This window comes from Syzygium oleosum, unplaced genomic scaffold (assembly GCF_021117445.2).
Source record: "Syzygium oleosum isolate NSW1041296 unplaced genomic scaffold, Sole_v2.1 Sole_v2.03, whole genome shotgun sequence".
Lineage (NCBI taxonomy): Eukaryota > Viridiplantae > Streptophyta > Magnoliopsida > Myrtales > Myrtaceae > Syzygium > Syzygium oleosum.
Window position 1 is genome coordinate 18110994 of NW_026607487.1, and position 11565 is coordinate 18122558.

General features: G+C 43.7%; 1 protein-coding gene and 1 pseudogene across 1 annotated transcript; one reads left to right on the forward strand and one right to left on the reverse strand.

The window, feature by feature from the left end:
* Positions 1-5677: 5677 nt before the first annotated feature.
* Positions 5678-8626, forward strand: LOC115666025 (probable protein phosphatase 2C 14). Its single transcript, XM_030587827.2, has 5 exons — positions 5678-6076; positions 6192-6362; positions 7461-7631; positions 7725-7904; positions 8020-8626. Exons 1-5 carry the CDS (start codon positions 5795-5797, stop codon positions 8554-8556), a joined length of 1341 nt encoding a protein of 446 aa, XP_030443687.1. The 5' UTR covers positions 5678-5794; the 3' UTR covers positions 8557-8626.
* A 312-nt stretch (positions 8627-8938) lies between these two features.
* LOC115666026 (GDSL esterase/lipase At3g26430-like) lies at positions 8939-11355 on the reverse strand (annotated as a pseudogene).
* Between the last annotated feature and the right edge of the window lie 210 nt (positions 11356-11565).

An 11565-nucleotide genomic window follows, 5' to 3' on the forward strand; every position in this document is an offset into this window, starting at 1 on the left:
GATCAAAATTGGCTGGATCAACTCAATTAACAAAACATGAAAAGGTTCATGACTCAATTGGCAAAATCGAAAGGTTTGAGATCGAATTGATCAAAGCGCAATAGATTCAGGACCTTTTTTTTTGGACAATTTTCCCTCGATTATCGATCCGGAGCCGCGGGAATATGCACACACGAGCAAACAACTCGATGGTCATCCCCATATCAACGATTCAAGAGCCGGCGACGATCGGGCGCTATTTTTATATATCGAGAAACAGGTCGTCGATGCACCTAAGATAATGCATTCCAAACCGATGAAAAAAGATCTCCCCGATTTCATTTCATTCCGAAATACAGACAAAAGAGAAAAGAAATTAATAATAATAATAAATAAATAAATAAAAAGAAACCTTACCTTGGACTACGTACGAGTCGAAAACTGAATAACACGACACGTTCGACATTTAAAAAATGTACCCCGAGACGATGTCCATATAGAACATGCTCTTGTCTCGTGGCCCGTCCTTTTTTTGTAAATCCTGGTTTCCGTCTTCGTCAATTCGGTCGAGGACATCCCATAGGAAATACCGAAAACGAGTGAACGAAAATTAATAAAAGGAGGAACGGGGGAAAGACGATGGGGGGAAGAAGTCAATGCACGGGAGATGCCCCTCTCGATTGGGATGATGATGTTGATGTTGATGTCGATGGTGGGGGCGCGCGGCCATTGGCCGTAGACCTCGACGTCGCGAACGCTTCCAACGCCGTCGCCCCCACCCCCCACGCCATAAAGTCCCAACCCCCACGGCCACGTTTAACAGTACGAAGTCAAAGAGGGTGACGGAGGAAAAGCCGCGGAACTACGAAAGCCTCGGGATATTACCACCGCCCCCCTTGATTAGTTGCGTTTATCGTAGGTGGAGCCATCCTAAGTTCTCGAGTTTCCCATTTGAAGTTGGCAGGACTTGGTCCGTATTCCTCTCTGGCGCCGGGGGAGTTTCCGCGAGGATTTCGATCGGGACAAGTTAAGTGGACGATGCGACTTGCACGGTGTTGGGGCCGCGGACCGGCTTTAAGGGACAGATGCTCGAGGGCGATGTTAAGTTTCCACTGAAGTTAAGTCTTGCGGGTAGTTTTCGATGCGTAGTCGGTAGTTTTTGATCTTGTTCCTTCGGCAATTCGACTGTGCTTTGCGGATGAGATCTCGCCGAATTGCCCCTGAAGACAATAAGACTTGACCATTAATGGTGGAATGGAATTCGAGATTAATGTAACGGGATGGTGATTAATTTGCTCAATCTATCTGATCAGAGGGTTGGAATTGATGAGCCGTCGGGTTAGGTGGAGATGACATTTTCTTGGTGCGTTTTAGTCGTTGTGTACAGCTGAACGGAAACGATCCTGGGGCCTGGCGACATCTCCTTCCCCACGTTTTATCATGTTCGGTTCGAGGATGCCCACTTGTTTTTATTGAGTCGTGCGCACCCATCGCTTCGTCTTCGACTGCAATGGATCTTTCTCCCAATTATGCCCACTTTTACAATTTCTGAACCGACCTCTTGTCATTCCTTTCTTTTTTTCCTCCTTTTTTTTTTCTTTTTGTTCCCTCTGTGTGGAATCAGTATGGTCCTTTGGTTTGGACGTCATGATGGTCCGCCCGCTGATTTCCCTTCATCGGTCAAAGGCCATTACCAATCTGAAAAAGATAAAAAGAGATGAAAAAAGAAACTCAAGAGTTTCGTGCCTCTTAATTCTCGTTGAATACAACGGTTTCACCGGTCCTTCAAATGCTGGGCAATTCATTGAAAGATGCGAGAGTTTATGCTCTCGAGAGTGATCCCAAAAGAATACACAAATATGACGATAAGAATTCAAGAGAAACTCGAGATCGTTACGATATTAACCCCTCTTTTTTTTTTTTACGTGTCGGTTGCACTTTCACCGTTTTCAAGAACTTTTTTGCACTATAAAAAGCTATGGGAAAGATATATTTTACTTTCCGCCTGGCATGACATGGTTGGGTATGCATCGGTCCTTTTCTTCTCTTTGTCCCTTTCTCAAATGACATCGTCCACCTTCTCCCTTTTCACTTTCCCAAAAAAGACCATAACCTGATGGAAGTGTGAGACCGTTAGCTAAGCAATGTCTCCTGAGGAATATCTTAGCCTAAACTAGTTATGCATCGTGCATTAGATTCATTTTTTAGTTTTATCCACCATAGCTGTCTTTGTAAAATATCATCTCATGTATCTATCTGTAGTAAAGTTTTGAGTGGGCCAGATAACAATTTGGTCCTTTAGTTCCTCGCCTTGCCAAGGACCAATAGCGGCCCGGTTTCCATAAATGCCGTGCTCATTTTCGACACGCTTTAAATTATTTTACCCGGAAAATAAAATTAAACACGTTTTCCGACCCAAAGGGAAAGGTTCAGAGACCATCTAGTGAACACATTCGGTTAGAGAATTAATTTCAAGAGCATTCTAACACACTTCAAATTATTTCATCGCAAAATTAGAACCCGTTTAACACCATTCTTCGGGGCAACGCACGCTTGCGAAGCGGTAGAAAAAACGTCGCGATTTAAATGGATCGAAAGCGTTGAGGTATTACTTAATATGCAGTTTTTTCTAATACTATGGCGGGTATTTTCCTTTGTGCTCGTCTTCTGAACACGATTCTCGTATTTACGTTATTTACATACCTATCTATTTATGCATTTGTACATTTATTTTTGGGTCTATTTGAGTTGTTATGGATATCCCCAAACCTATCTAACCGTGGTCAAATCAACCGCAATCCCAACCATAGGGATTGATCCTGGCCCATAAAGGGTGGATCGCAAATTGCACAATTTGCGATCCTATTGTGCCCATATTCCCCATCCAATTGCTCTCCTTTTTCGCCCTTTTCCTTTTTAGGAGCAGCATGGGATGGGTACCACGAGTCCAACCTTTGGAGTTTGTTTGTTTTTGCCCATTGAATTTGCACCTATCACCCACCCTTGGGTCCTTCCAATTGTTTGGTGCGTCTATGCACGAATTATCATACAGAGTCTGACAGTTAGATCGCAGAATAATTTAATTATTGAGATGCATGTACGAGCTATATTATAAAAGTCCTACATTGGAGAACTGATATGGTATGAAATAAATTATTATCCTAGTTGGCTTAGAACTAACTAACTTGAGTTTTTCAGTAAAATGTATATGTTGACGAGCTTGGACTTTTGGATCCCTCTTGGCCATCTCCTTGGACAAAGCTATTGGGCTTTTTGCTGTGTGTTCCCAACAAGTGATATTAAAGTTGGAAGGTGAATTGGTGGGTCCCCAATTTATTAGAAGTTGCCATATTTTTTTAATCACTTTTAATAAAACCCTTTCCAAAATATGAATTCATAAAATACGAGGACAATCACTGAAAATTGCAAAAATTTCTCAATCAAACGACGAAAGATGTGCCTTTTGAAAACATTTTTAAAAGATACCAGGAGAACATTTGCTAAGTAACTAATTTAGAAAACCGTACAGTTTTGAACATATTGACCGTTCTTGTATAGTGTATAGTCAGTGCTTTAAAAATTAATTTTTTCTCCAAAAATACTCATATAGTATCTAGGATCCTCATTATTTAAAGAAAAAAAACCAAAGACCTATTTATTTAAGGGTTAATACCACGAAAAATCCTAAACTGGTACACTTGTGACATATTTACCCCAAACTATTTTTTTGAATTTTTTCTTTTCTTTTCTTTTCTTTTTTTTTCCTTCACCTTCAACCTCGCCGGTCCCGGCGACCGGCCGCAGGGAGGAAGCCGGCGAGGGCCGCCCTCGCCGAATCCGGTGAGGGTGACCCTCGCCGGTATCGGGCGAGGGCGCCCTCGCCGGATCTAACAGGGCCGCCCTCGTAGGCATCGGGCAAGGGCCATACTCATTGCCCAGATCTGGTGAGGACGACCCTCGCTGCGTCGGGCGAGGGCCGTCCTCGCTCGCCTGGGCAAGGGCGACCCTCGTCAGACTCAAGGCAGCGGCCCTCGCTCGACGCAGCGAGGGTCGCCCTCGCCGGATCCGGCGAGGAAAGCCCTCGCTGCGTCGGGCGAGGCCGTCCTCGCTCGCCCAGGGGCAAGGGCGACCCTCGCCCGACTCGAGCGAGGGCGACCCTCGCCCGACTTAAAGGCGAGGGCGACTCGCTAGATCCGGCGAGGCGGCCTTCGCCCGATATCGGCGAGGGTCAGCCGCTCGCCGGATCTGCGAGGCGACCCCGCTCGCCTGCGCCGGTGAGGGCCGCCTCGCCCGAGTCGAGCGAGGGTCGCTCTTGCCCTGGGCGGGCGAGGACAGCCCTCGCCCGATGCCGGCGAGGGCGGCTCTCGCCGGCTTCCGCCTCTTTCCGGTCGCCGGACCGGCGACCGGCCAGGGTTTGAAGATGAAAAAATAAAATAAATAAATAAATAAAAATTCGAAAAAAAAAAAATAATATTAAAATTTTAATTCAAGGTAAAATTGTCACATATGTACCAGTTTGGGATTTTTTGTGGTAAGTTCAGGGTAAAATTGTCACAGGTGTACCAGTTTGGGGTTTTTGGTGGTCAAAAAAATAGTTCAGGGTAAAATTATCACAGGTGTACCAGTTTGGGGTTCTTTATGGTCAAAAAAATAGTTTAGAGTAAATGTGTCACAAGTCTACCAGTTTAGGGTTTTTCGTGGTATTAACCCTTTATTTAATTTTGCTTCGTCAAAGAGTGTGTTTAGATTAGCTTCACGTTGGTTGCTTTTCGTAATCCGGATTTAAGTCCGGATAAAGGAACAAAATATCTCCTCTGATGTTTGGCGACGTCCTCTGGATTGGATAGGGGTGAGATAAACCTGATTAGATAACTTTTTTTAAAAAAAATAACTTAACAATTTTCTTTCAGGAGTGATGGAGTGACGTATCCACGCACCTCCACGACAGTTGACTATAGTCACTTTTGACCATCGTGCAATTGTTACTGTCTCTGACCACCCACCGATCGTCATCATGGTCCGTCTGGTCGTGCTCCGGTGACCGAGGGTGAAAAGGAGAAGTTAATACATCATATGGCCATGGCCATCGAAAAACTCAAATCCTTTCACGAGTGCGCTAGATCCTTCGAGGTCATCATCTACAATAGAGACGTGTTTGCCCTCATTACTCATTGCCCCAGTGCCATCCACCAGTGGATCTCCGTCCACCTCCTCCTCGCCCTCAATACCCAGATCGTTGACTTCGAAGTCAAGTGGCACCTGAGCTTTGCGCGCAGTGTCCGCCACCCTATCGCCCTCTACCAGACCGTTGCGGCCGCTACCTCCCTCGGTTGCACGATGACCTGAGGCTCGTCTTTGTCAGTGTTTGAATCGCCTTTAATGCAGTGAAGCTAAGCGAATAGTTGATGGGATTGTCTACAATCCGAAAAAATATTTAGAGGATTTATAATCCCACCTTATCTTATACTATCCCAATCCAAATCCGAACGAACATACGTAGCCTTAACAAATATTTATAGTATCGACACATTTTTCTTCGGACAAACATGCCCTGGATGTTTAGAACACCAGCACACATGAATTTTGTAAATTTTCCCTCCAGCCCAAGCCCAAGCCCAAGCCCAAGCCCAAGCATCTGCATCTGTTCAAAGCATTGACCGCTATTATAATTCCAAGTTCCCAACGGCTAGCATGTCGCTCCCACCTCTCTCTCTCTCTCTCTCTCTCTAAGCATCTGCTTCCATCTCTCTCTCGCACTCTCCTAGCCGTTCAACCCCCCTCACGCCTTCGCAGAGTCCCTCCAGGAACAAACGCAATGTCGAGCGACCCATCTTCGTCTTCACCTTCGACCAGCGCCCTCGCCGTCTCCGCTTCCTCCGCTGCCAAGCGGAAGAGGCCCTCGAAGCTGGAGATCCCGAACGTCCTGCGGGAGCTCCAGCCCAGCGAGCTCAGGTCCCGGGACCTCGCCCGCCGCGACGGCGACGCCGCCGCCTGCTTCGGCGGGCCCGGGGTCGCGGTCGCGTCGTTCAAGGGCAAGAAGAAGCTCATGGAGGACGCTTACAAGATCGCCTCTTCCTTAGATGGGAACCCATGTAAAGTAAGGACTCGTTCGGTGAGGTTCGTGCGAGCATTTCTCCGAAAGTTTCGATTTTTAATGTGTTCTTTTCTTTGTTTTTTTTTTTTTTTTGTTTCCGGGTATAATTCATGTGCAGGGTTTCTTCGGTGTGTATGACGGGCATGGGGGTAGAAAGGCTGCGGAGTATGTTGCGGAGCACTTGCACGAGAACATCCTCGAAATGATGGTCAATGCCGAGACGAATTCAGATAAAACAGCAGCTATCAAAGCTGGGTACTTGAAAACGGACCAAGAATTCATGACGCAGGTGATTTTGAGCTAATGTACTGGAATGGTTAGTTTAGGCAGTTTCTCGCATCATGAGAAGCAATGCTTCAGCTTTGATCTGTTCTCACTCTAGCGGCGCACATTAGTTTGCTTAGTGAGGTCTGAATTTGGCGAGTTGGGAATGGTGGAGTAGATGATAATGCCGATGAGAACAGTTAGCTTCTTCAGATCTATCGAATTCTTGTCCCCTGGGAGATGGTTCAGCTTCCACTAGTTTCTAGAGAACTTGAGTGCTTTATCTTCTACTTCTGTTTCTATGCCTCAATCCATTTTGGAGTACTAGTGACAAAACTGAAGTGCATTTCATAAAGGTGGTCGCCTCAATTTGTCAGGCACAACTTGGTGGGGGAGGTAAAACGGATATATGTTTGCCATCATCAATGGATGTGAGGATATGGAATTTAGACAGCCTGTATGGAGATTTCACGAGTGCCTAAGAATTAAGAGTTAGTTTTAGTAGAAGAATTTCTCAGATAGCTTTGGATTGTCGCGGTGGAATCTCGGAACCGCTTCAACTGATTGGAGGAGCTAACATGAGAATGTCATGTAGTAGACATCTAATCTAAGGAAAGAATTCTCAGTAATCGCCTTATTTGCTTCCGGAAAACCGAGTGTGCTTGACTAGTATAAAAAAATTGCAGTACACACTCATGCATTTTCATTCTTTACTCTGTTAGCCCTGTCTCCTCAAATTTGCTTCTTACAGTCTCTACATGATAACTGCACTACATTACAACAATGGGCAAATCTAATCCTAATTTACCAACTTGACTTTAGTTCTTGATCCTGATCCTCATCATCACTATTCACATCTAACTCATTCTCTGCTAGTCAAGATGGAGTATTCATCCATTCTTCCTGTTGAAATATCCCACATCGCTTGACTATGGGGTTTATACTCTTTTTATATACATTTTATCTCTCTCCACCTATCAGTTTAGGTTTTTGATTGGACGTTCTAACGCGGTATCAGAGATACCTAAGTTTTCAGGTTGGGTACATATGCTTGTCATTACAGTCATCTTGCTCTACTCCTTTTTAATTCCGTGCCCGACTAAACCATAATATCTATATGCAGGGTTTAAGCAGCGGTGCCTGCTGCGTCACAGCCTTAGTACAAGGCCAAGATATTGCTATTTCAAACTTGGGAGATTGCAGGGCTGTTCTCTGTAGAGGGGGAAAGGCTGAAACTCTCACGAAGGATCACAGAGCAGATAAGGAGGAGGAAAAGCAAAGAATAGAGGATATGGTATGCGTTACTCTCCAATCAAACTCTTGTAGTTAAAAATTTCTCAATTTTTTCACCCATATCAATGGGGTACTCTCTCATGTCGTGATTTAGGGAGGTTTTGTGGAGATGCACAGAGGGTCCTGGAGAGTACACGGCATACTCTCTGTTTCAAGAAGCATTGGCGATGCTCATTTGAAGCAGTGGGTTATGGCTGAACCTGATACGAGAATTCTTCATTTGACTGTGGATATGGAATTTCTAGTCTTGGCCTCTGATGGATTGTGGGAAGAGGTGAGCCTAATAAAATAACCGATGGATTTGCTTTACTTCATTGTTTAATAGTGCATCTTGTGATTTTTCATTTGATTGTTTTGTTGACTTTGTCATATACTACCGTTCGCATTAGGTTGGCAACCAGGAAGCTGTCAACATCGTAAGACGTTCATGCATTGCCGAAAAGGGAACCTTGCCATCGACAGATCTTGACAAGGATGAAAATGATGAGTACAGATGTGTTACCTTTCCATCAACAGATCTTTACAAGGATGTATATGATGAGTGTGGATGTGTCAATGTGAGCCCTTCATCAAAACTGCGGAGGATCTTGTTGCTCAAGCAACAGAAGAGAATTAAGCAGTCGCCAAGCCACAGAAGACCTCTTGAAAGCTTGAAAGATGGTGAAAATGAGTTTTTGGGCGAGATCAACAGCCCACCATTGAAATCGAGAAGAATATCATTATTTGAGAGAATAAACACGAAAACCGAATGCTTATGTAGTCAAGAGAACAATGGCGACTGCAACAACGGATTCTCTTCTGCTGGTCTTGTAGCTGCTTGTACGGAGCTTGCGAATCTTGCTATCAGTAGGGGTAGTCTGGATGATATCACTGTGATGGTCATAGATTTGACTCAATTCAGACGCGACAAGGATTGGTCACTGTAAGTTTTTCCCTTCAGCCGCACATATCTGGATGCTCTTTCTTTGGGAATCACACATACTGCATTCTTCTCCATTTTTTCTGGTCCAAATAGCTAGTACAGCTCTAAAACTTGTGATTCTTTGCTAAGTTTGTCCAGCTTATATTGACTCCAATTTAATCACCATACTGTTGGGGGAAACCCAGCATACGAGTTTCCCAAAGTTGTTGTATATTAATGACATTGAATGTTTGATTATAACATAAAATCTCAATATACTTCTGACTTTAATGGACATGAGGCAAGAGAACATGGAAAAGAATATAGTCTAGTCGTTGTTATGTGAAAGGAGCTCAGAAACTGCTTCCCTGCATTCAAAAACGAAAGTTCATTGAGGAGGGGGGAAGTTTTCAGACGTTAAATTTGTCTCGGTAATCCATTCTATGACAAGCCATGTTCAAAGGAATCGGTGGGTCTGAGTATGAGCCATCAACTATTTGCTCAAATATCCATCTGTAAGCTGCTTCTGTGAAATGCATTCCATCCCAACTGACCCGGACCGATGGATCTTTGCACGACTTCGCTATTACAATCTCTTTTCCTTCAACTGTAGTTTTGAATCCACATCTCGTACTATTGTTGATGTACTTACCACCATGACCACAGCAGGCCATGAAAGGTTGCCGAAAACCTGCAAATTAGCAAAAAAAATCATCACAGGCCAAGGGTTATTGAAATTTGACTTCTGATAACTTGGCAGAAGAAAGCCATTGTAATCCATCACATTTCATCTTTTCTTTACCTAAATATATGCTGAAACAAGTTCATAAGATTCGAGTGATACACCTATGAAATGACCTGTTCTGGAAAAATTATTGAGACGGAGAAAAGATGAGAAGGTTATTTAGTTAATTACCATGTTTATGTGCTTGAGTGATGAGATTATACTTCACAGAGTACACATCAACTTATGTTATTGCCACCAGAGGTAGCTCTGTCCTGAGTGAATCCATTGCTTGCTTCAGTTTGGTGTTGAATTACTGAGTCAACTCATTGAAAGGTCTCAAACAACCATGTTCATCCTCCTGACTTCGAGATGATACTGGTCCATGATGAAGATTGAACACCCCAACGGCCCTGTGTTGTGTATCCAGAATGACCTTCCTCCTTGAGCATATACTTTCTGTTGCACGTAAATTTTCATCGAAAGTGTTTCAGAATAATTTCACATCGAATATGGAATACCAACGAAAACTAGCACCTTTATGGTATCTGAGAACTGAGTCATCACATCAGGAATGTCCGCCTTTATCTGATCGATGGTCCTGTTCTGCTTCAATCTGGAGGTGAGATCGTTTTGGCCGATCTCGAATGTGGACAAAGCCCTAGAGAAGTACTCTTCTTGTGGCAATAATCTCGTAAATATGCGTCCTTTTTGTTAACAAAGGCATGGGATTGAAATATCATCATACCCACACAGATGGAAATGACAGGACAGTAACTATGAGAACCAATTTAATTGCCAGATTACGACTTATAAAAGAACGCTCAATGAAAGTAGTCTGATGTCGAGGCATAAGAATAAGTTAGCAAATTCTGCAGCAACATCCAAGTCGAAGATCGCGGTAGTAGTTATTGTTGTTTTGGATTTCAAAGTGCATTGTGAGTGAGTAGTCACGAGGGTTATTTCTTATTTGTACGTGCAGGTAATAATAGAAGGGAAGAATGAGACATACAGACTGAGATATCAGACATGTCTGTTTTCCAATCGTGGGTGTAACTTACGTTTTCCTTTACTGCATCTTCATTTCACTTAGTCCAGTTAGTTCAGTTTGCCACAGTTTATTGTCATCAACGTCGCGAACCCAACACTAAATGGTGATTCCTTTTTCGAGTGCCGACAGTGTTTTCACGAAAATGGTGCATTTGCTTGTGAGTTCCCCAGAAAATTTAGAATGACCGTACCTGACCGAAATATTTGCGACCTCACGAGAAAGTCGGAGAATTCGACGAGCTGAACGTTTGATGGGATTGGAATATATCCTCCCTGGGTCACAGTCTGTGGTCTGATTGATGATCCGGCCACGGCGAAATTGGCTCCATGACTGAAGTTCAAACCCACAGAGTCCAAATATGGACTCAGATGAGGCAATCTCAAATCTTCAGCTGCAATATAAGTGTTAGAGTAATTAAATATTAAACCTAATTAAATATTAAATTACGCCTTAATCTAACAATTTAATCTTTTATATAGTAAGTATCACACAATTCTGATAATTGCAAAAGATTACCCTGTGATAATATACCTAAAGTTTCAAGTCTACCGGTAAATCTAAAAGCTTTAGTTTCAGTTCAATATGTCCATGGAGATCTAATTCACATGTGAGATGATGCAGTCCAAAGCCTAAAAAATTTGAAAATCTGCTAAAGTTGACCATGCAATCATGAGTCGTGTATGATGTATCAGTCTCTTCTCTTTCAAAGTCCTAAATGATTTCAACAAAAAGCTTATAATTTCTTTTACACAATGAGAACTGAAGAAAGTTAAGACGGTACCTATAAAATCAATGAGCAAGCGGCCGTCGCAGTACCTCCCCGACGGCCTGTGGAAATACGTCTCCCCATTCAGCGGCCGGACCTGCCCCAGCACCGCTGACAACCCACCTGTGTCGGAGTTCGAGCTTCCGAAGTTGAAGATTGCCAGAAAATCGCACACCGCAGCAGCAGCCAAACATGCCGGAAATCGACAGAGCAGCAACGCCGCTGCCGCCGCTGCCACAGCCATTCGGAGGCCCGAGGATGGCTCTTTCAAGCGACCCTCCATTTGTTCAGTGTGTATGAGCGTGCGGTATGTCAATGAGAGGAAGAGTAGTTATATAAGACTAGTAACAGAACCCGGTGTCCAACTTCATAGTCTTTTCTTTCTTGTAAAATTTTCAGTCTTCCAGCTAAAGTCTTCTGCCACGTAATCACGACAAAGATTAAGTAATTAATGAAAACGAAAGGCCTAGGAAGAAATGGACACTTGACATTT